We start from the raw sequence: 25,477 nt of genomic DNA on the forward strand, positions 1-25,477 counted from the left end.
ATAAACTAGAAAAGACCTAGGGATGGAGATTTAGTTTCTCCATGTCTGGTGCCAACACCTGGCAAAAAGCCTTCAGCATCCTCAAATAAACAGTCAAATGATGGCCATCGTACATCTCAGAGATGATGTAGTCCATTAAATCAGTTTAATAAACATTAAACTAGTCGGCTTTGATGTTATATTGGGACGCAACGGGCTAAATGTTACGGTGGTAGCTTTCACGTGTGTGTTGGTGAACTGGAAAGCTGATCTAGGGCTAGAGCTGCCAGCAGATGGCGTGACACAGTCGTGAGATGAAGACAGTTGCTGTAAGCTGAACTGAGCACTTCATGCTGTAGTTCGGGTGTTTAGCACCTCTCCTAACTAGCTCCAGCTCCCTCATTTGCTGGTACTAATATGTCACAGCAAGACATTAAGGGGCCCTATTGAGGTTTCATGTGAGATGTATGTGTTGGGCGAGCAAATCAGAATGTACCTTTTAGGGGTTAATAATAAGGCTTGTGATCGTCATGGGTTGGCCATGCAGTGAAATGAGGGTACTTTGGTGCCCTGGGAGTGTATAAAAAGTCTGAATAATGGAGGTTGGGCACCCTCAGTCAGTGCTTGGTCGTGTAATGAACAGGGGCCTGTTTTGCTCATGAAAAAAAATAAATCATAATTTTGTCTCCAATCTCCAAAATGGAAAGAAATAGTGTTTAAACTGAGTTTTGTTGTTGTTGTTGTTGTGTTTTATTTTTTTCTTTCAGAAATGTTAGAGATAGAAAAAGAAAATTAGTCTTGGAAGTCCATCTTTGAAGGTAAATACATGGAAAAGCCTGAGCTAACAGGTTTATGGAGGACATGTCTATCTGTATCTACAAAGGTGGTTAGATAAAATTGGTTGTTACATAAATAAAAAAGTGCACTCTCAGGAGAACCCAGTGCAGTTGTATCACCTTCCACTTCTTCATGCACTGTGATCATGCCTTCAATTATCACTTTCTTTCTATGCCTTCAGAATCGTTATAAGATAAATGCAAGGTTTCTTGTTACATTGGATTTCTTATATTACAGAAGTATATGTGTTTTATTTAAAAGCTAATATGAGAAAAAAATGCAAACATCTGATTTGTTTGGAGTACTTTGATGAAATGAGAATGAAATGTGCTCACTGACTGTTAATACTTTTTCTGTAGAGCTTTCCTTTTTCAAACCTTGCCTTTGGTGGAACCTGCCCCATATTTTCATACATAAGTTAACATTTACAATTCAGGGGCAGAGAAAGAAAGAGAGTCTATTATTTAGCCCAGTTTAGGTCATCTATTAGGTTGATCCCTGTGTCATCAATTAAGCGTGGGCTTCTGGTCCACAGGAAATGCCCTCCCTCAGTAAATAAAAAATAAAACACCACCACTTTCATTTGGAGGTACTGAAGATCTTTATTAAGACGTAATGTTGTGAATGATTTTGGCCAAAGGATTAAGAAATCATGAAAATGTCATATATTTTTCAAGTCAAATTTATACTGATTTGAGCTCTATGAACGTGCTACAGCACAGATTTTATAGGGCTTGGGGATAATGTTAAATGAAATAGCAGGGTTGAGGTCCAGGTCTGAGGCGGAAACTCCTGGGGGAGGGTGGAAGGTGAACCTCTGTAGGAGGCTGGTGAAGAAGAGGAAGAGCTCCATTTTGGCAAGAGTCTCACCAGCACAGATCCTCCGCCCTGAAATGAAATGCAGAATGGACCCTAAGAGGCAGTGTGACGTGCTTCTTCCATGGCTGGAAGAAATAAAAAACTGCTTTTTTTTTTTTTTTTTTTTTTCTTAAAAAAAGCAGCTTTTATTCTGAGGAAGAACAGTGTCTTGAAATGTCATGTCCCCAGTATAAAAGAAAAAAGTAGCACTCAAAAGTGCACAAGAGCCTGAGAGAGAGGATACTCAGTCTTCACAGATATGATTATAAAGCCAAATAATTATTTTATTTTCTTTTCCTAAAAATGGGCTGGTTATATGTTTGTATTGTATATGTTTGTATTTTGGGATAAATATATGCAAATGCAATCTGAATTTCTGAATTTCTTAATTCCAGTTTTCAACAAAATATGCTTTTTTCCCCTCTCTATTTTGGTTTGGTTCAGTTTTTGGTTCCCAGGCCAACTTTGGCTGTTTTTGTCTTGACTTTGTCTAGTGTAGCCTAGTCACAGGCATTTTTGTATTTTTATTTTTAATTTTTATTTTTATTACACTTTATCAAAAAAGACCTTGGAAACACATATGTTAGCTAGGGTAGGACTGAGCAGGGAGGTGGTGGAGATATTCCATGGAACCCCTGATATAAGCCTTTCTCCAAAACCACCATGCATATATATATATATTTCTCAATCTTGGACAAATTCATACATTTATAAACTTCCTTAATCAAAGCGTGATAATTCAAGGCCAGAACTAACACAGGCGTGAAGTGAAATTTGATTTTAACTCCCTTGCTTGACTGAAAGTGGAAAACAAGGTACTAAGGCATGGCTGTACTATGAACTGAGCATTCCAGAGAATGTCCAGACCTGGTGCTTCCTGGACGTGATTTCAGCTGGGAGATTTAGACATAAATCTGAAAAAGAGGGCTTGTGAATTGGCAATATCATAAATTATTTTATGAAAAAAATTGATTTTACTATATTTGTATGTTGCGTATGATAAGGATAAAACATATTTAAATGTCACAAACAACTAAAAATAACACAAATAAGGTCCATAAAAAGTGCAGAGTATTGTGGGTATGTTGGCCAGGGACTGATGTATAGGAACTTAACAATGACAGACCCTGAAAAACAGGAGAGATGCCTTAGAAGGTGCAGTCATTGTGAAGGTAGGAATCTCTCATGCTTTGGAAAATGATACAGGTGTGTAAGCTTAGGTGAACATCACTCTCTGTGGGAAACTCAAAGGCAACCCCTTTACATTCACTAATATTAAAGAGAACTTGGGTATTTATATAATAAAACCCCTCTCTTTTGGCACAGGATATGAAGATTTGTTTGGCTGACACTGCTGAGGACTTTTTGAATGGGACTTTTAAAAATGGCCAGAAACAAGGATGCCCAGGTCATAGAGCAGAAATGTCATACCTAAACTATCATGGAATTTTCTGAAAGCCTCCCTCACATTTAAAAAGACACTACAAATTCTATTTTATAATCACTGAATACAGGGGAACTGATAACAACCAAAGGCTGAAAGAATTAGTAGACATTCTCTCTATTATCAGAAATGCACCCTGAGAAATGAGTTGTGAAAATGGACCCATGACAAAGGCAGTGTGGGGAGGTCAGGCTTCAATAATGAAGAACCACTAGTCTGAATTGCCTAAGACTGGTACTTGCAGCAGTATAAATGGAAAACAGAAGGTACCTGCTGAAAATGGCATGAAAGCATCTTTCTTCACAAACTTTCCCTTGGAGTCAAGAAAGTGTTCAGGATAGAACATCTCTGGTTTCTCCCACTGGGATTTATCTTGCAGGACAGAGATCAGCAAGGGGATGATGTAGGTTCCCTGCAAAACAAGACAGTGGAGTTATTCTGTGCAAAAATAGTTTGTTGGCAGTAATGACAATAAGATTTTAATGTGAAGAAATCAGCCTGGACAAAGAGATTATTCTGGCTTCCATTGTGTGACATCACAGAAATGTTCATATATATCACATTAACCAGGTTTGAGATTGGAGAAATGCTAAAAGAAGCAGTCCTGTAAGCATCTCACCTTGGGAATGAAATAGTCTTTGAGAATGACATCTGTAGTAGTCTCATGAGGCAAATCCAATGGCAGGATACTAGCAAATCGTTGAACCTCATGGATAACAGCATCTGTATATGGCATTTGCGTTCGATGCTCGATTCGTGGAGGGTTTGACCCTATCACTTGCTCTATCTCTTCTTGAACCTTTCCTGATGAGGGAATACAATATAAGAAATAGACAAGGACTCTTTCATCCCCGAGACAGACTGGGCTTTACTGATGTAAAAGTATAAAAGACCTCAGCTGAAAACCGTAAATTCTGATTATTTCTTTGCCACTAAGAAACCTGGATTTGGTTAATTTAAATGGATAATTTAAGAGTGCTCCCAATCCAGAGAAGGTTAATAAAAAGAGAAAAAGAGAGAGATAGAGAGAAGAAAACCATATTTCCTTTTCCTTCACTTGCTACATTTTAATCATATTTTGGTGAATGTTTTCCAGGATTCTTTTTGATTTCCCTGTCTATCTGCTGATAGGCTGACCAATGTGCCCCTCACTGGGTGTCAACCGCAGGGCATAGTGACACTTGGATAATAATTAACTGAAAGTATTGGCTTTTTAAAACTTGGTGTGTTAAGAGATATGTTGACCTTCAAGGGTCCTGTTCAGTTCCCGAGTATAAGAGCATCTGTCATAAAACTACTTACTCTGAATTTCAGGGTACTTGAGCATCAGCAGAAGGCTCCAGTTTAGTGTAGAGGAAATTGTCTCAAGGCCAGCAGTGAACAAATTGCTCACCAAGCTTAGCAAGTTGTCATTATGGAAATACCCATTGGAAGTGGATTTCTCCTGAAAGGAGTGGATGAGGTAAAAAGATGAAAACTTAAAGCAAGGAAAAACTTAAAGCAATATAGATAGCTAAACTTTTACTAAAAGTATTTTTATTTATTTATTTATTTTTTAAGTGTGAAAGACAAAGAGCTTTGGGCTTGTACCCAGAGAAGAGTTTTGAAGGAAGTTTTATGGTTTGCATGATCTCTGCCCTTATTGGGGCCAGCTGCAAAGAGAGCTCTTTTTCCTCTGAAAAAGGTAAGTAAGATATATAACAGCCCCCAAATAAGGATCCCACTAGAGCCCAGGCAGTGCTTTAATACATTATGTTTTTAAAATAGTCAGAAAAGCTAGAAAAACAGTCAGAGCAGATGGAAAGAAGGATGGAAAGCCTTGGTAAACTGTACAAGTAAATAAAAGGAAAGAAATTAAGTTTAGAAGGATTTATGTTAGGACATATAGCCATAATTATTAGGATTCAAAGGAAATTGTAAATGTCTTCATATAACCACAAAAGTTTGAAGAAATGAAAAGAAGATTCAGTTACCTCCTGCTGTTTAACAAGGAAAGCATCAATAAAACTTCTCAGATCATTTTTGTCCAGAGTTTTGAGATGTTCTATAAAAGTAACTTTCACATAAGCCTGGAATTCATTTTTATTTTTGAGAAGAGTCTTGTTAGCCCTTAGGAGGAATCCAAGGTATGGGAAGATGTTGTACATCTACAAGAATGAAAAGCATTAGATAAAATTTACCAGCCAAAGGTCTGAAAACATTTTACAGGAACAAATGAATGATATTGTGCCCATTTTGCAGATACAAAGACAAAGGCTTAAGATTAATATTTTCTTCTTTAGAACATGACTGGATGAAAATCCACAAAGGAAACCTCTCAGCCTCAAGTTACTGGAAGCTGAGAGACTATTTTGCAGGAGAAGCATAGATGTGACATAAACATCTGCCGCTGGCCAGTGGTGGGACAGATCTTTGGACTGATTGTGTAGCTCCTTGTATGTTCTTGACAACTTTTCCCTCCTTGCAGACCACCTCTACCATCAGTTGAAAGCAGCAAGTAACAGCAATAATTCAGACTGCCACAGTTATTTCACATGCATTTTCTTTGTCTGTGTCACCACACAGGCATATATGGATCATATTTCAAAATACAAGGAAGAAATTGGAGTAAAAAGCTGTGTTTTGCCACTGTTACAACAGTATAAATGGTGGTATGTTAAATCCTTGCTGTCTGGCGAATGGAACCAGAACTGCACAGATGTATGCAGTGGGATCTGTGCAGCTGATGAAATGTCTAAAACTTGTGAAACTTCAAGTTTTTACAAAAAAGAACCTATACCACAAGCTAACTGAAATGTTGTCCAGCAAGTTTTTATTTTTATTTTATTTTATTTTATTTTATTTTATTTTATTTTATTTTATTTTATTTTATTTTATTTTATTTTATTTTATTTTATTTTATTTTATTTTATTTGACCAGCTGTTCTGCTAACAGTTTTTCCTGTTTCAAAGCCCAAAGGGAGAGAAGTGAATCTGGTGTGTGGCAGCATTGCATGCAGTTAGCTGAGCATATTTGTTACTCATTGAGACGATGGGAGAAGGAAGATGGGAGAATAGTCTGATTTTATCAGTCCAGATTTCGCACTCATCAAACTATAGTTTAAGTAGGTCTTTGAGAGATTGGGGATTTGGTTGTGGGTTTTAAGATTGCCACATTTTCTCTTAAGCTTTGTTTTGATCCAGGAAGTGCTTGTAAACCTATTATCTCTCAGTATCTCAGATTTTTCTGTTTAATACAAAGAATAGACTACCCATGTTACTATGTTCCCATGGCATCCAGTAGAACAACAACATAAAAATGTTTACATTACCGTAACCAAAGGTTTCCCAGCAAGCCTCACACTTTCATTGGTCAACTGTAGAAGTCTTATAAATCTGGAATCTTTGTAGTCGAATCGTTTTCCCAGTAATATTGACACAATTATGTTAGCAACTGCTGAATTAATTATTTTACTAGCATCAAAGGGCTTTCCTACGCAATGAACAAAGAAAGAGATTACCTTGTGTCAAAAGACTATGTAAATTTAATACAAATTATTGCTATTTATTTTTGTTATTATTCGTTATTAAAGAACCATACCAAACCAACAGAAAAATGTCTCAGCCTGAGCTGTACAACATATGAAGAACTTGAGGTTAACGCCAAGCGTTGTACTTGAGCCAAGTACAAGTACAAGCCAAGTACTTGAACAAAACTTTAGAGATCTGAAGAATGCCTCATCTACCCACCTTCTTGTGACCCAATGGTGTCTAACAGATACCCATACTCCTCCACGATGCGGTCCTCAATGGCCCTTTTTCCCATTCCAAAGTCTCGTAAGGTTGTGAGAGTAAATCTTCGCATCACTTTCCAGTTTTCACCATGGGCAAAAACAAGCCCTAACACAAAGAGAAGATTTCAATGCAGTAGCAGATTTGAAAAACCTAATTTGCAGACACATAATGTAGATAGTAATAGCAGTAACTTTTAAAACAGGTTAGATTACATCTGGATGAGGAAGAAAAACAACTTTTCTTTCAGGATGTTCAGACTTCAACAATAGGTTTTATTGAAATAAAACAAAAACTGTTTAAAAGATGTTTAATCAAGAATAATATATATCTATGAGAGACACTTGTCACTGAGAGAGTATTGGAAATTCAAGTTCAAATTTCTAGTCATCATCCTTTGAAAGTGGGACTGAACTACTGAACTGAGATCCTGTGTCTCTGATGATTACAGTAAGCACTTGAATAGGCACAAATGTGTTTTAAATTTAGCCAAGGTCTTAAACGCTCCTAATCAGTTTTTCACTGGAGTTTTTATACACTAGCTAACTGACTACTTCAGTTATATTTTTCTTTGGAAAAAAAAATAAAAAAAAATATATATATACATATACAAGCTTACATTCAAACAATAATGTGATTAAAAGATGCAATTATGGAAATGCTTGGAGAATTATTCCTGAATTTGTCTGAGTGTCTTTGGAGAGATAAATATTATTTTCTGATGCAAAATTAAATTTGTTTGAACATGAAATTCTTATTTGGAAACCCAGCTTGGAATACAATATTTCACTTATTAAAATAAATCCTCAGTTCTGTTTGTGTTCCATTCTAATGCCACATTTAGATTTTAAGAACACTATTCACCACTTCAAATGAGAAGCAGAAGTATAACATTCATGCGATTTCAGGAAAAAGAGGTTCTATGGTAAGCTACAAACAACCAAAGTCCAGAATCATACCAGGAAAACTAGAAATGCCTTCTCTGTCATGCATGCCATTGCTCTAGATCCTGAAAGTAGGGCATTATCTGTTTTCTGTTATTACTGTGTGAATAACTATTTGGTTATAGTTTTCCACGTGTATTTCTAATGCCTTATATTGATTCTGATTCTAAGTGGCATGCTAGCCTCTGATTTTTCTGTAGGAAATATGTTTTTTTAATAAGTTGGATAGGAAAAATAAAAACAACTCACCATATCCTTTGGTCAAATCTTCAAAGATCGGGATTCTAGGTCTCTCTGCAAATGCATCTGCCTGGTTTACAAGAGCTTCCTTCACTGTCTCGTACCCAGAAAGCACTACTATTTTCCTTTGTCCCATCTGAACACTGTAGACAGGACCATATTCTTCTGACAGCTGACAGAGGAAGATAACAGTGATTTACAACTTGTACGGCCTACAAACAAATTAACCACCTTTTCAGTGCTACTTATCTTCCCATCCAGCCCCTAAGTTACAAAAATGTGAAATGTTTTAGGACAGAGAATGAGAATTAATGTAAATAGAGACATTATGATGATTAATGACTGAATAGCACAGTTAGGAGTGGAGCCTAGTGTTAACACCTGAAACCCCCAAACAATCAAAGCCACTGAGAGTTTCCTCTGTGCCCACAGCTCTGACTTCCCTCTGAATCCCATGTAAATTCAATTTTTGACTCAGTTTTTCACACTGATTTTTATGTTACTGTGTTTCTTTCATTTAGGCAGCTCCACACTCATAAACTAAACCTATGCAAACCTTTGTTACCATTACTGTGTAAAAAATAACTGTTTCTGGGCCACGATCTAGCATCAGATAAATTTTCACTTTTAGCATATGATTACAATCAACATGAATCTGTCTACAAAGAGGGTCTCAGAGACCCTGTTTTGTCTAGGGTGGTACCTTTTTAGCTTGGATTATTTTCACTTGACTCAATGTTCTTGATTTTCCTGACTGCACTTATTTTTTGGTGTGTTTTCACAGAGAATCAGAAGGCAACTATTTAGCATTGCTATGCAAAGTAATCAACAGCTGGTAAGCAAGTGCAGCCAACTATATGAAATGACACAGCAGCAGTGACATGTGGCTGAATTAAGGGTAGCTTCTTTGATAATATTGTTATCCCAGACTAATGTAGCTGTAGCAGAAATTGATTTTTTCAAAGGGTGTTCTCCTCTAACAGCTTTCCACGATTTGCAGTGTTGATGCTGTGGGTGAACGTTTCATTTCAATGACTTCAGATTCATTTACACACTAAGTATATGAAAGATTTAAACCTTGAGCTAAGCTCAAGTTAGAGGACAAACTTTTCCCATTATAATAGATGCGTTGGAATTAAAGCAGAGACTTTTGCCAACCCAGTTAAGCTTCATTGAATAGCTACAGATAATTTGCTAGATACTGCATCTGAGTGGTCTTTTGATCTGTGGTTGTGACATACATACAGACTTGTACGTTAGATATCCCTTTTAAAGTCATCAGCAAAGAGATATATGAAATTTCAATGTCTAATAAATAAATAAATAAAGAACCAGGTTCATAGAAGTCTTCTGACTCAAAATCAGGAGGGGCTACAGTAAACTAAGCTACAGTAAACTAAACAAAGCACTAGAAAAAAAGCAAGAGATTTTTTTTTTCTTTGGTTTGCTTGGATCTTTTCTGTATATTCTGGCAACTACAGTCCCTTTTGGTTTGGGGGAAGGTTTGGGGGGAAGAAGGGAAGAAAGAAACATGACAGGGGCTGTTAAATCAGTGAAGACAGGAGGCTACAATCACAACCCTAGGCATATCGATCAATGGAAGGTAGATGGATTTATCCAAATCATTTTTGTCATTTTTTTTTCATAAAATTACCACAAAAATAAAGTTAGGACTTGCTGTTAATTTGAGAGAAGTTTAAAGCTGAAACCGAAGTGCATGAAGTTGCAGTGAAGGGAGAAGAACAAATCTTGCTGCATTCAGAGCTTCCTTCTCAAATAACTGTCTCCTTTCCCTTGCTATGGGTCACCTCTGAAGCAACATATCAGGGAAAACTCTGATATCTTGGACTGTGGGGCTACATGTAATTATGTGACCAGTAGAAAAGATAATGGCTACCTGTAGATAAGTCTTGTAGGGTCTCTTCAAGTCAAACAAATGAAGATTTCCAATGATAGGTAATGCTCTTGGTCCTGGGGGAAGATTCTTTCTCCGGTTGCTATTCAAGAAACTTCCAATTTTCAAAATGATCAGAAAAGTCAGGATGAACACTAAACCCACGGTAGTGCTGCTGCTCCAGTCCATCTCTATTCAGCTGAGTATTTGCTAGAGAAAAGAGAAAATGTGAACTCTGGATCTCTGTCTTCCTGCAAAATTTTGCTGTGAGAAACCCTAGTCCATAAGCCTCTTTCTCAGTGGAAGGTATTTCTTTCTCAGTGGAAGGTTAGTGACTGGTTTATTCTCTTCCCCTGTGCTTGTTAATGAATTGTTGGTATGGTATGGAGGCAGGTAAATGCTAAGCTTGTGTGACTGGGCGTGTATCTTTCAGTGTTCAAGAATGAAAGTCCAAGCCCTTGGACGCCCACAGGTCATGAACCTGCTGTTTGGTATAACAGTCATAAATTCTGCATGCCCTGCAGGTTACTGATTAATTAGATTTTCGTCATTAGTTCAGGCACGGCCTTGATACCCTGAGCATTGAAATCAGAGAAAGATTATTTCTAAGTGCTTTTTCATTGGCATAACTTTGCTCCCCTTGGATTCATTGGGAATTTCAAATCACAGAGTCACAGAGTCACTGAGATTGGAAAGGACCATTGGGTCCTTTCTGGGAGATTGGAAAGGTTCATTGGGTCCGACCCACTTGCTCCAGCAGGGCCACCCAGAGCAGGGTGCCCAGCACCATGTCCAGGTGGCTGTTGGAGATGTCAAAGGAGGACACCATCCATAATGTCTCTGGACAACCTGTTCCAGTGCTCTGTCACTCTCAGAGTAAAGAAGTTTTTCCTCATGCTCAGTTGGAACATCCTGTGTTTCCGTCTGTGCCCTTTGCCTCTTGTCTTGTCTCTGGAGACCACCGAAAAGAGTCTGGCCCATTGTCCTGACACCCTCCTCCAAGACATTTGTATACATTGGTAAGATCTCCTCTCAGTCTTCTCCTCTCCAGGCTAAGCAGGCCCAGCTCTCTCGGCCTTTCCTCACAAGATACTCCAGTCCCCAAACTGTCTCTGGAACTGAGTGAAGAGCTAGTAGCAGTGAATGAATGGCTGTGTGGTTCTTAACTGCCTGCTGGGTTAAACCACAACAGGAACCCAGAACTGGACACACTACTCCATGTGTGGCCTCACCAGTGCTGAGTACAGGGACAGAGTCTCCTCCCTCAACCTGCTGGTAATACTTTGCCTGATGCAGCCATGGATATGATGATTCTTTGCTGTAATGGCATACTGCTGTCTCAAGTTTAACTTCATGAGGTCAAACTCTTGTCAAACTTCATGAGGCTCTTGCCAGCCCATTCCTCCAGCCTGCCCATGTCCCTCTGGGTGGCATCACAACCCTCTGGCATATCAGTCACTCCTCAGTTTTGTGTCAAGAGAAAATTTTCCGAAGGTACACTCTCCCCCCTCATCTATATCATTAAGGATTATGTTAAACAAGCCTGGACCCCTTATTGATCCTTGGGTGCTCTTCTTGTTATGGCCTCCAACTAGAATTTGCACCTTGTAACACTACCTTCTAGGTCCATCCATTCAGCCAGTTCACAGCCCACCTCACTGTCTGCTCATCCAGCCCCTACTTTATCACCTCCTCTATGGAGATCTTATGGCAAACAGTGTTAAAAGCTTTACTGAAGTCCAGGAAGATTATGTAAATTTGCAGATATTCTTGTGACTAAAAAGCTACAGCATGGTTCTTTAATAAAGAAGCTGGAGGGGCCTGGAGGGCACCAAGGAAGGACTGGTTTGCCCAGTTCCCACTGGAAGCACAGCACCGGTTGTCTGTTCCAAACACAGGTACTTACTCAGAAGCCATTTCAGGTGCAAAAGAAGATCTTCTAGCTTTGAAGAATGACATTGGCAATGGTTTGATTTGAAATGGAGAATGATTTATTGTTTTTCTGTGTTCTTGTCATTCTCATCAGCATACATATAATTCTCTACATTTCTGTGTGTGTGTGTGCATTCATTCAGAACACTGGTGTCGCAACAAAATGTGTAATGGATCATTTTCGCTGGGCAGTTTGGGTGCAGCTGCGATGGAGGTGTGGAAGGGAAGAGGACTTGAATGTGTGATCTGTGCAGGACCCTGTGAGCTCTGGCCCAGAGTCTAGCCTCAGCCTTTTTCCTTGAGGGCAACATGCAGTGGTGTAGGAATGGACTGAATGAAATGGACTTTGCTTTCTCATCATGGGATTCATCCTCACAAAGACCATCAATTTGCCTGTTCAAGGAGTGGCTGAATGTCAGGACTGCTGCCTGCTATAATGGTGAGTGATATACCTCTTGCTGTGATTCAAGGTGTACTTGGATTAAACATCCCTTATCAGATTCAGAAGTACCAAACTTCCCACGTGGGACTAGAGACAGACTAAGATATTTCACCTGGGTTTTTCAGGGAAAGAAGATGAAAAAACCCCTAGGAACGTGGCACTGCACAGACCTCATGAGTCACTGGGGGAACGGTAAGCCCAGTAGTGTGAGAGATATCCAGGTCTGAGGTGGAAACTCCTGGGGGAGGGTGGAAGGTGAACCTCTGTAGGAGGCTGGTGAAGAAGAGGAAGAGCTCCATTTTGGCAAGAGTCTCACCAGCACAGATCCTCCGCCCTGAAATGAAATGCAGAATGGACTGTAAGAGAGTCAGTGGGACATGCTTCTGTAGTTGTGGGGGTGAATTAAATTTAATTCACCCCTCTAGTGGGGTGAATTAAAAGTCCTGGTCCTTTGGTAAAGCTGGACCATTAAAGTTAGCAAGTGGAAGAAGAGGAGAGGAGAGGAGAGGAGAGGAGAGGAGAGGAGAGGAGAGGAGAGGAGAGGAGAGGAGAGGAGAGGAGAGGAGAGGAGAGGAGAGGAGAGGAGAGGAGAGGAGAGGAGAGGAGAGGAGAGGAGAGGAGAGGAGAGGAGAGGAGAGGAGAGGAGAGGAGAGGAGAGGAGAGGAGAGGAGAGGAGAGGAGAGGAGATCAACTCCAGTGGGAAGGAAGGATTTCTGGATGCCCAGTTTCTTTCAGAGCCCTAAAAATGGAATAGAAGGTACCTGCTGAAAAAGGCATGAAGGCATCTTTCTTTACAAACTTCCCCTCTGAGTCGAGGAAGTGCTCAGGGTAGAAGGTGTCTGGTTTCTCCCACTGGGATTTGTCGCGCAGGACAGAAGTCAGCAAGGGGATGATGTAGGTTCCCTGCAAGCCAAGGCAGAGCAGTTACTACATTGACAGTGGCGGTGGTGTGGCCATCAGAGTGATGATGAGTGTTGGAGCTGAATAAACACACTTTAGCTGGGGAACTCCTGACAAGGTAAGAGTGTGTGAGAACCCTGCAGTAAGTGAGCATCTCCGGATGCCAGACTTGAAGGCGGGATGCACTGGGGATGGAGAGAAGGAAAGGAGTGCTGCTGGCATCTCACCTTGGGAATGAAATAGCCTTTGAGAGTGACATCTTCAGTAGTCTCATGAGGCAGGCTCAATGGCAGGATATTAGCAAACCTCTGAACTTCATGGATAACAGCATCTGTATATGGCATTTGAGTCCGATGCTCAATTCGTGGGGGGTTTGATCCTAGCACTTGCTCTATCTCATCTTGGACTTTTTCTGTGAAAGAAACATGGATCATACATAGACTGCTCAAATATCTCTTTATCTTGTTAGAATAATGGGATATGGAGAATTCACATTTTTATTCTACCCTGTTTAGTCTGAAGTCACATTCAAGGTGACCTGATGAGAAGGAAACCACTGAATGCCCAGTTTCCACTTACTCTGAATTTCAGGATATTTCATCATGAGCAGAAGGCCCCAGCGCAAAGTGGTGGATGTGGTATCTGTCCCAGCTGCAAACAGATTTCTCACAACTTCAGTTAAGTTTTCATTATCAAAAAAACCATTGTCCTTTCCATTCTCCTGGAGAAATGAAACAATAGTTTATCATCTGGTTAAAGATTCAAGTGGTTTTTCATCAGAGAATGGGGAAAAAAAAGTCATATGCAAACCTCAGTGAGGAGTTAAAATTTTAAAGGAGAAGGTTTTGAAGTGATGCCTTGAGAAATCTATAATAAGCTGAGTCTTGAAGCACCGAATACTTGGACTGTCTCTACTGCCCACAAGAACACACAGTCAAGTCAGCAAGGTTAATTTCAGTAATAACAGGAATGACTGGGGCCACCCAAATAATTAAATCAAGTTTTTCTTTTCCTGGGTCATGGAGCAGAGCATATTACAGAATGAAATTTCTTAGAAAGAACAGATTTGCTGCCAGGGCTGGGCTTTCATGTGAGCTCAAGAGGTACTGGGGACTTGGCTCATTGTGATATTGCCTTTACCTGCCACTAGCACCAAAAAAAGATCCTAGAAGATGGTTCTTGTTCCCCTGAGTTCCAGTGGCCAATATTTGCTACAGGCTTGAGCTGAAACATCACCAGTCCATGCCTCTTGGAGCTAAGGGCTGGGTACAAACCCTGCTTCATTTTTACAAGACCTGTAGAACTAAAGTGTGTTATTTGTGGAAGCAGGTAAATAAAATTTTGTGTGAGATACCAACTGAAGACAAGAAATATGTGCTGAAGAGTCCTAGAGCTTTCCCAGGGTATGCGTATATGAAGGGGGACAATAGTTTATAAAAAAGAATCAGAAATGCTGGGGTACAGAACAGGATTTTAAATTAGAAATAAAGATTTCTTCTCATACTTTGCTCGGTTTTGTATTTTCCTTATAAATTAATGGGGACACAGGGAAGATGCTTGCCTGTGATCATTTTATCTTCTAGCTGAAATAATTGCACAGTCTTTCAACTCTAGCACAGTTGTTAGTAGGACTTTAGCACATGCTAGATCTCTGATGAAGAATACTTATTGAGCTGTAAAGACTTGAAAGGAAAGTGAAGAGATTTGAAGGAGCTGCTGGGATTCAATTACCTCTTGTTGTCTGACCAGGAAAGCGTCAATGAAGCTCCTCTGGTCATTTCTGTCCAGGACTTTAAGGTGTTCTATGAAAGTAACCTTGATAAAAGCATTGACTTCTTTCATATTCTCAAGAAAAGCTTTGCGGTCCTTCAGGAAGAATCCAAGGGCTGGGAACATATTGTACAGCTACAAGATGCAGAGATGAAGAGGAAGAAAAAGCAACTGCTAAGTAAATGTACTGCTGTTCAACAGTATGTATTAACAAAAGCCCATACAGAAAAAAGGTGTATATTCATGATGCAAAACACCCTTTGTCCTCCTTCTCTGGCCAGCTATTTAAAATGGTTAAATTTATTCTCTCTTACACTATGTATTAATCACATTAGCTGATGGTGGCCTAAAAATCCAATGTTTGCATGTCCTTGACACAGTTTTCTAGCTCTCCTATCCTAGAGAACTCATCCCTCCCTCTCCACATTGTTGAAATTGGATGTATCAAAAGAAAGTTACTATTTTAGAGACAGTTACAGACATGTTCATTTTTTTTTTTTATATTGTTTGTATGGGAGATGGGGAATAATGATCAACTTCTATCACTTGGGGACATGCTCCTCGTATTTTATTGCATATTCTTCAATTCTTCATGAAATGAGGAACTTGTAATCTCCAGGCTATGCTGCTCAGAGAAATTCATAAGTAGCACCAGAGGTCTTCTTTCTGCCATTTCAGAATGCATTTGTCATGTACAGATAAATGAATTGCAATGATCAGAAGTGAGCTAGGTGTACTGTTAATGCTTTGTGTAGTGTGTGATTTTGAAGAGCAACATTCAAAGAGTATGAATTACCGAAACTGGTGGCCTTCCAAAAAGTCTGATATTTTCATTCATCAGTGACAGGAGTCTTTTGAATGTGGGGTCTTCATAGTCATACCGTTTTCCAAGCAATATGGATACAATGATATTAGCAACAGCAGCATTCATTATCAGAGTCATCTCAAGGGGCTTCCCTAGCATAGGAAAAGGTGGTGCAAACGACATAGTCAATGGTTATTGTAATTAATTAAAATATTACAATAGCACGCAGAGGCTTTTTGAAAGTCCGGGATACAATAGGCACAGAGTTGTCAGGATGAAAGTTTCCCCCACCTCCTAGTTCACAAGTCACCAAAAGCTTTTAAGACAGACCTGAGACTGAAAGCAAGTTTTTGTGCTCCTCTCCATTTTCTTCAAGACCATTGTGGTCCTGATCTTTATGGCCCTTCCCCAGTTCTGCTCTACTTGGTCATACATGGTCTTAAAGTTTCCAAGTATAAGGAAAACACTTAGCGCTTGCCACTTCCCCTGTTAGTGCTATCCTGGGCAGTCCCTTTCTACCAATATTTGAGAATTGGACTGTGCTTGTCTAGAACAATTAAGTCAAATTTCCTAAAGAAGTAGCTCTTGGTCACACATTCTTTCCTGCTGAGGCTCTCAGTTCTACAGTATGTCCCTCTGGTGCAACTTTGCAGCCGGACACAGCTGCTGCTTTCAGGGCTTTGAGGTGGGGACTTGAAGCCTAGCTAGAACGATGATACAGAAATCTGTTTTTATGGCAAGTCTACTTGGTTGAAACAGCTGCCTGCTGAAGTTACAGAATGATCAGAGGGCTGGAGCACCTCTCTGGCGAAGACAGGCTGAGAGAGCTGGGGTTGCTTAGCTTGGAGAAGAGAAGGTTCCATGGAGATCTTATTGCAGCCTTTCAGTACTTAAAGAAGGCTTATAAGAAAGATGGAGAGAGACTTTTAATTTATTCATTTTTATAAGGGTATGTAGTGATAGAACAATGGTTTAAAACTCAAATAAGATAGTTTTAGATTAGATATTAGGAAGAAATTCTTCACTCAGAGGGTGGTGAGGCATTGGAACAGGTTGCCGAGAGGAGTTGTTGATGACCCATCCTTGGGGGAAAGTCAAGGCTGGGTTCAAGATTGGGTTGAATGGGGCTTTGAGCAACCCCTTTGAGGTTCCCCTGTCTATGGCAGGGGGTTTGGATTAGATTATCTTTAAAATTAGATGATCCAATCCAAAATGTTATACGAATCAATGAATCTATGATTCCATTCTAATTCCTGCTCTTGGTAACTGAGCCTAGTGAGAAACAATCCTGGATGATGATGGTGGCATCTATAAATAGATCTCTCTCCTACTGGAAGGGATTTCACAGATGTGTGCCTCTAGGGACAATGAATTTTTCAGTCTAGATATGCAAGTCTTTGCAGTTGGCTTCTGCTTTTCTCCCTATGCATTTTGATCAATCAAAGACTGTAATTTGTAGTGCACATGGAGGAACATATCCCTTTCCTCAACAGTGCTGTTTGTCTCCATGTTTGACTTTCAGGGCCTCAATAATCGTTTTCATTTGCATGTCAGGCAATTGCCAGTTAGAGAGACTGTGAGAAAGACAGAACTCATGTAAACTCATCATCCAGCACAGATGCTGGAAAAAGGTATATCTCTGAAAGTGTTTGAAGCCTTAAATCTTGGCATTCCTGAAAATGTTTTCTGAGAAAAGTCAGAGACATGTTATGGAGGTAATAATCTCCCTACCTTTCTGTGACTCTATAACATCTGCCAGGTATCCATACTCTTCTACAACACGATCCTCTACGGCCTTCTTTCCCATTCCAAAGTCTCGCAAGGTTGTAAGAGTGAATCTTCGCATCACTTTCCAGTTTTCTCCATAAGAAAATATAACTCCTGAAAATGAAAATGAAAGCACATGAACAGAAATTTCAGCAGATTCCTAATCTACCCTGTGGTGGTTTCACACTGATGGACAGCTAGGGTCCACCACACTGATATCTCAATCCCTTTCATGAAAAGAACAGGGGGAGAAGATAAGATGAAGAAAGGCTCATGGGTTGAGATAAGGACAGGGAAATCACTGCTGCTCTCAAAACAGATTGTGTCTCCATGTAAATGAAAAGAAAGCTTCAGAGAATTCTCAGTAGCATCTTCAGAGAAGTTTTGGTCATGATGACACTACTATTAACTTTCCTTACACCTATCATTATTCTTTTTTAGTCCTGTTCAAGAAACTGTTTCAAGGGAGGAAAAACAATATTTACAGATAGGTTGACAATTAATGACATAGTAGTTACTCATGCCCCTATTTCCACATATTCCATCAATATTTATGGGAATCAATAGCTCTTGTTCAGTGTCTAACATCTGTAGAGGGTATACTACAGAGGGTATATCTGTAGAGCCCAGAACTCAGAGCAAGAGAGGGGTCCCTCTTAGGAAAAAATACTGAAGTCTTGAATTATTGTTTACTTTCCCTTAAAGAGGAAAATATAAATTGAACTTGATTTTATTTACTTATTTTTTTTTAAATAGGCCTTCAATAACATCAGTCTCACAGGAGTATTTTGAGGTAGTGCTACTGATATAACAGACACTTCTCTGCCAATTTGTTTAGGGTTTATTCGGCAAGGTTTTTGTAGAGAGAGGGGTTGCAGGGGTGGCTCTGTAAGAAGAGGCCAGGGCCTGTCCTGGTGTCAGGACCAGTTCCATTTGACTGCCAGAGAGTGTTCAGAAGCTAAGGAGTGAAGTTGAGCTTATGAAGAAGGGATGGGTTGGGTGAAGGTGTTTTTGCTTTGTCTTTGTTTTTCATCATCCTATTCTATTTTTTAATTTTTATTTTTTAATTCTATTTTTTAATTGGAAATACATTAATTCTCCCCAAGCTGAATCTGTTTTGCCTATATCAGCAGTTAGTAAGTGATCTCCATGTCTTTATCTTGACCCAAAGGCTTTTCCACTGTATTTTCTCCTCCTGTCCTGCTGAGAAGGGGAAGTGAGAGAGCAGCTGGATTGTGAGTGTCTGTCTGGCATCCAATGAAGGTCAACCCATTGCACAGCTCCTCAACATGACATCTCTAAATCTCAGCAGCTGGTTCAGACCTCTAAATGAGGTGTTTGTGTGTAAATTAAGGTTATCATCTCTTGTTATCCTTGATGGATATCACCACATACCACTCAAATTGCTTCATACGCTTAGCAAAACAAAGTGAGAGGTTCTGCATTCCCCTTTCATGGAGAAAACCTCATCCTGTTATCTTTCTTTGTAGAAGGCAGGTGTGTGGGGAACAGAACAGTGCACTCACCTTTTCCTTTTCCTGTTTCTTTGACGATTTGTATTTTAGGTCTCCCTGCAAATGCATCTGCATGGTTCACCAGAGCTTCCTTCACTGTGTCATATCCTGATAGCACCACCACTGTCTTTGGTCCCATCTGAATTCTGAACACTGGGCCATACGTTTCAGACAGCTAGTGGGATGAAAGGAAGAAAGAAAATGATTTTCAGCAAGGTTAAAAATACTTGTTTTTTATCGGCTTCAATGTTCTTCTTCTCACATGGCACCGGCTTTTCATCCTCTGCCCAAAATATTGAGAATTTGTCATACAAATATTGGAGCTATTGTTAATAAATACAAAGAATCACAATGGGGTCTGTAATCTTCTGTCAGATATTTGATTTCTCTGCTAGATATTTGACTTTCAGGAGGCTGTGTCCACTGCACTGTCTCTCTAACTTTTGATTGAGAAGCAGAGAACTCACAAAGGACAGCTGGAAATATTCACCTACCCAAAAGGAGACTGATTTCCAAGGTGGTAGTAAATGGTAGGATACAGAAACTCCCTGAAATACTTAGATTTGCTGTTTGTGGTTTTGAGGAATAGCACAGTGAGTCTACACCAAAAATCATACCCTATCTGACTGTCACACACTATCTTCCCCAAATTCCTGGAGTTTACTGCCATAAGTTATGAAAGAACAAGCAGTGCTAGTTCATTTCCTAGTTCACTCTGGGAAACCAGGAAGATTTTTCCATTAAGGGAGAGTATCAAGAATTTGTTTGCTGTCGGTTCCCTGATGTCTGAATCTAGCAAACATCTTCCAAACATCTTCCAAAAAGCTCTGTTCTCCAGCAGTTGCTGGTGGAATTTCCTTTAAGAATAAGAGATCCATGGCCCCTCTTTTCTAGTTACTCTTACCTGGAGAGCCCCAGCATTTCCCGTGTTCAACAGAAGTAGGTCAATTCTCTTGTTAATATGGCTGGAAGCCAATTCCCCTGCACCAACACAATATCGTATAATAGGAATAGCAGTTTTGCAGAGAATAAATCCTGTTGTGTTTGTGATTTCCATGCCTTGAGAAAACTTTGTATCTGTAACTCTGCCTTAGAGCGAGAGCTCTGAGAAAGAGAACTACAGAAGTTACCTTTATCATTGTCCTGTCAAGTTTCTTCAAGTCTAAGATGTGCAGATTTCCAATGATGGGTAAAGGCTTGGGTCCTGGGGGAAGGTTCTTATTCACATGGCTCTTCTGGAAATATTGTATTTTCACAATCAGGAGGAGAATGAGGACGAACAGTAACCCCACAGGAACAATGCTGGCCCAATCCATTATCTTTCTGTAAAAGCTTAGGTGAGGAGATGAAAATTCAAGCAATCTCCTGTCAGAAGTTGTTTCAAGCAGTAATGGCACTTCTATGCTTACAGAGGTATGATCTTAACCTCTAAGAAGTGGTAGAAGTTTCAGCTCCCTTCTGGGATTTTACCATTGAAGAATACTTACTTAGCACTCTCACCAACATATACACTCACTTTACGCTATCCTGGTTACTGTTTAATGAGAGAATTAACAATGAGTCTCATACATTGGCAGAGATGTCTGGGGGTGTAAATTTAGAAATAGCAACTCAAACAGTGCCTTGAACTTTGCAACTGAAAGCATTAGTCCACAAAGGAGAGACACTGAGAACTAGTAAAGCGTGTCTACAAAGGAGATGCAAGGGTCATCCTTTCCATTTAAATGCTTTATGCTATGGTATTAAGCATTGCTGTGTCATCATCTTCTTTAAAACTGCCAAACTTTCCTCAGGCAATATAACCCAAGGCTCTCTATTTTTTATCATTGTAAAATTATATTCACATCCCTTAATTCAGATTATGTCCACTAGTTCTTGTTCTCTCCCAATTTTCCCTCTTTCTATACTGTGCTTATAGCTGATCTTATTATTACTTATAGCTTGCTATACTTATAGCTGACCCATTACTGTTTCTCCACAGGAAGGTTAGGGAACCTAAAGCTGCCTTCTTATTAATGCTGAGGTCAGTGAGATCAGTCCTCAGAGGCCTTTACTCTGACATTATCAGATCTGTCCTTATCCATTTTGATGCCAACAGCCAGGGGAGATGAGACTGCAAAGTGAGGGACATTACATTCAGGTCCTAGCATTAAGCAGAGATCTCTTGCTCTCACTTTCAGATTTGGTGTGTGTTCAGTTGCTAAGTAAATGGTATAACCACTGCAGTAACACAGAGGAATTTGGGTTTCTAAGCCCAAGAGAGCCACAGCAAAGTTTCTTTTTGGACCAATTGGCATGAAGTAGGAGAAGAAGGAAGAAGCTCAGGCTTTCCCTTTCCTTTATGGAAGATATTAGGGATGTCAGATTTTGCCACAAACAGAAGGTTAGCTGAAAGGGGAGCTAGGACTGTTGTGAAGATTTCTCTTGAGTAACCTGACTGTGGATTTATGGCCCTGATGTGCTGTGGTTCCTAGAGTGTAAAGCTGCCTTAATCAGGATTGCTTAAGAAAGGAAGAACTCAATGCACTGTCCTCTGAGCTAGCTGAATAATATGTTGAGGCACATACATCTTTGATCTAGGTGGTATTCAGAGTGAAATGTGGAGTCACACTGATCTGACCAAGTGGTAAAGGATGTATTGATATGAGGGCCCAACATTCCTTTAAAGTGAGAGCAGGGCAAGGGGCACCTGGAGGCCACCTTACTTACCTTCAAAAATCAGAAGCTTAAAATGATCAGATAACTCATGTTCTTAATTTTCACAGAGTATTGAGGTTGGAAGGGACCTCTGGAGGTCACCTACTCAGGCAGGTTGACCTAACATTGCACATTAGGGCCCGGATTCATTTATCTTTATCAGTGGCACTTGCTTTTGACATCCAACAGTAATCATTTCAGGCAGAGAGACTGTAAGAAGAGATTGTAGGATTATCTCTGAGTGTTGAGCCAAGGCTGAGGGGGAAATAGAGAAAAGATGGCCTCTGCTTGTTGAGGAAAGATGGCTGAGGTGCAGTCTGACTTGTTCGTCTCAGAATTTGAGAGAGTGCTAAAAGGAGAAGCCATGCAGAAGAAACTATCCAGGGCTTTCATTGAGACTGACTGGGGAAGAAAACCTGCATCCTTCAGGGTAGTGTTTGGATGAGCTTTCTAGCAGAAACTTGTACATGGCTTTGAAGCAAGAATGTGGAGGCTATGTGACCTAAGGTGCCCCGTCTGAGTCCTTTGTCCTTGACTCTTAAAAATGCCTGCAGAGACTTGCTGAAAAGCAGGGGAGAGCAGTCAGACTCCCAAGGACTGGAGATGCAGAGACCTAGAGGAAAGGAACATAAGAACCTGGCTGAGAACCTGGAAGAGGAGCTAAAGCAAACCTGCTCTCATACCATCTGGCCTTGAGTCTGCTGCTGCCACCAGGGTCACTGGAGGAAAGATCAGATCGTTTCACTTACTTGGATAGTGTCCCAGAAAAAGTCCAGGGCTTATGGCCAGCTGTGTGCTAATTGGCACGTTTCTACTATACCTCCATAAGCAGGTAAAAAGGCACTGTGTCTGTCTTTCTTTCCACACATCGCTAGGATTTAACTATTAACAGGGGATAAGTCAGATAACAATTCTTAGGTTATGAAAGGAAGTGGCAGTTCTGAGTTGTTTACTAGGACATGGTCCCATGCAGAGTTTCAGAACAAGTACAGCATTTGCCTGCCCATATGAGACTTGCCAGGTTATTGGAAGGGTGCTGTGGGAGCTGGAGATGTCTCCAGAAATGCAATGGGAGAAGCAAACAAACCCCCGAACCCTGTTGCCCTTGCCAGCTCAGCCCTGCTGGTTTCTTCCATTAGGTCTGGTTGCTCCAGTGCCAGCAGGGAGTGTGTGAGCTGAGTAGGGTGTTCCTAATGAATGGTCTCCTAAACATGAGCCAGCAGTGTGCCCAGGTGGCCAAGAAAGCCAAGGGCATCCTGGCCTGTGTCAGTAATAGTGTAGTCAGCAGGGACAGGGAGGTGATTGTCCCCCTGAACTCTGTTCTGGTGAGGCCGCACCTCGAGCGCTGTGCTCAGCTTTGGGCCCGTCACTACAAAAAGGACATCGAGGCTTTGGTGTGTGCCCAGAGCAGGGCTATGAAGCTGGTGAAGGGACTGGAGCACAAGTCCTGTGAGGAGCGTCTGAAGGCACTGGAGGTGTTTAGTCTGGAGAAGAGGAGGCTCAGGGGAGACCTTAATGCTCTCTGCAACTGCCTGAAAGGAAGGTGTGGGGAGCTGGGGGTCAGCCTCTTTCCACAGCTAACTAGTGATAGGACTAGAGGGAATGGCCTCAAGTTGTACCAGGGGAGGTTTAGGTTGGAAATGAGGAGACATTTCTGCTCAGAAAGAGCAGTTAGGCTTTGGAACAGGTTGCCCAAGGAAATGGTGGTGTTACCATCCCTGAGGGTGTTCAAGGAAAGGTTGGACATGGTGCTTAGGGACATGGTTTAGTGGGTGACATTGGTGGTAAGGGGATGGTTGGACCAGATATCTCGGAGGGCTTTTCCAACCTTAATGATTCATGATTTAATAATTGCAGACATGAGTGACAGGCTGTGAGTGTTTCTTCCTTACTCAGGAACATTTTGAAGTACAGATTGAATAAAAGTTTGTCCAATGTCCTGCTTTGGACCAATATTTGTGGCTCCTCTGAAGTCTGAAAGGCAATGTCTCTAAGCAGATGTCTTTAATTAGCTGAGTTGTTTCTGGAATGTTTGTTAAGTTTATGACAGTCAAATACTGCACTGCTTTGTGCTATTTTACATATTGCATAAAAAGGACTTGTTCTTTTAGGAACATGACAAAATTATTGTGGTGTTTTGTTATCTTTGTGAGCAAGACTTGGTAGAGCAAGACTCATTCTTTTCACTGTCCCCAGTCTTCCTCACTTAACTTGAACTCAAGGAAAACAAACAAACAAACAACAACAACAACAACAACAACAACAACAACAACAAAAAAGAAACCAAACAAACCAGGAGAAAATTAGGTCAGGCAAAAGGATCATTGGTCAAACTTGCTGTAATGTTGTTAGAAGTGATCACAGTTGCTACATCACTCATAATATAGTAATTATCTCTGCATCTTTGAAGAAAATGCTGGACACAGTTTAGTTCTAAAGTGGGAATGTTTTTAATTTTAATTTTAATTTTAATTTTAATTTTAATTTTAATTTTAATTTTTATTAGTAAGGCATTTGATACTGTCCCTTACAGCATCCTTCTGGACAAATTGTCCTACAGTGAGGTAAACAAGTTCACGCTATGCTGGGTGATGAACTGGTTTGAAGGTAGAGAGGGCTGTAGTGAATGGGGCTACATCTGGCTGGCAGCTAATCGCCAGCAGAGTTCTTCAGGTCTCTTGAAGGGCCAATCCCGTTCAATGTTTTTATCAATCTGGATGATGATCTGGATGCAGGAGTGGAATGTTAGCTATTTTTTATGACAGTAAACTGGGAGGTGCTGTTGACACCCTGGAGGGACAAGAGGCCTTGCAGAGGGATCTAGATAGACTGGAGCATTGGGCAACCAGCAACAGCATGAAGTTCAGCAAAAGCAACTGCTGGGTTCTGTACCTGGGACAGAGTAATATCAGACACAGGCACAACATTTACCGGTTGTTCTCTGGATACTCAGTACCCTGAGCTGGTGGAAGGGGATGGGGAGCAGGATGTGGTCCTCACAATTCACGAGGAAATGATTGGTGACCTGCTACGGCACTTGGATGTGCACAAGTCGATGGGGCCGGATGGGATCCACCCAAGGGTACTGAGAGAACTGGCACAGGAGCTGGCCAAGCCACTGTCCATCATTTATCAGCAGTCCTGGCGATCGGGGGAGGTCCCAGTTGACTGGCGGCTAGCAAATGTGACGCCCGTCTACAAGAAGGGCCGGAGGGCAGACCCGGGAAACTACAGGCCTGTCAGTTTGACCTCAGTGCCAGGGAAGCTCATGGAGCAGATCCTCCTGAGAGTCATCACGCAGCTCTTGCAGGGCAAGCGGGCGATCAGGCCTAGTCAGCATGGGTTTATGAAAGGCAGATCCTGCTTGACGAACCTGATCTCCTTCTATGACAAAGTGACGCGCTGGGTGGTTGAGGGAAAGGCTGTGGATGTGGTCTACCTTGACTTCAGCAAGGCTTTTGACACCATCTCCCACAGCATTCTCCTCAAGAAACTGGCTGCTCTTGGCTTGGACTGGTGCACGCTTCATTGGGTTAGAAACTGGCTGGATAGCCGGGCCCAAAGAGTCGTGGTGAATGGAGCCAAGTCCAGTTGGAGGCCAGTCACTAGTGGCGTCCCCCAGGGCTCGGTGCTGGGGCCGGTCCTCTTTCGTATCTTCATCGATGATCTGGACGAAGGCATTG

At 40.8% G+C, this 25,477-nt stretch overlaps 2 protein-coding genes across 2 annotated transcripts; both read right to left on the bottom strand.

Annotated features, from left to right (window-relative positions):
* Positions 1 to 1,516: 1,516 nt before the first annotated feature.
* On the bottom strand, positions 1,517 to 10,156 carry LOC311208363 (cytochrome P450 2K1-like; the record flags this gene model as incomplete). The annotated part of the gene is made up of 9 exons (XM_084285029.1): positions 1,517 to 1,704; positions 3,389 to 3,530; positions 3,738 to 3,922; positions 4,421 to 4,562; positions 5,092 to 5,265; positions 6,430 to 6,590; positions 6,848 to 6,997; positions 8,083 to 8,245; positions 9,971 to 10,156. 9 exons carry the CDS (start codon positions 10,154 to 10,156, stop codon positions 1,517 to 1,519), a joined length of 1,491 nt encoding a protein of 496 aa, XP_084141155.1.
* Positions 10,157 to 12,487: 2,331 nt separating this feature from the next.
* On the bottom strand, positions 12,488 to 20,413 carry LOC311207738 (cytochrome P450 2K1-like; the record flags this gene model as incomplete). Its single annotated transcript, XM_084283971.1, has 9 exons — positions 12,488 to 12,675; positions 13,103 to 13,244; positions 13,469 to 13,653; positions 13,821 to 13,962; positions 14,973 to 15,146; positions 15,808 to 15,968; positions 17,548 to 17,697; positions 19,110 to 19,272; positions 20,228 to 20,413. The coding sequence occupies 9 exons, from the start codon at positions 20,411 to 20,413 to the stop codon at positions 12,488 to 12,490; spliced, it is 1,491 nt and encodes a 496-aa protein (XP_084140097.1).
* Positions 20,414 to 25,477: the final 5,064 nt, after the last annotated feature.

This window comes from Netta rufina (assembly GCF_964035555.1).
Source record: "Netta rufina genome assembly, chromosome: 3".
NCBI classification, from domain to species: Eukaryota; Metazoa; Chordata; class Aves; order Anseriformes; family Anatidae; genus Netta; species Netta rufina.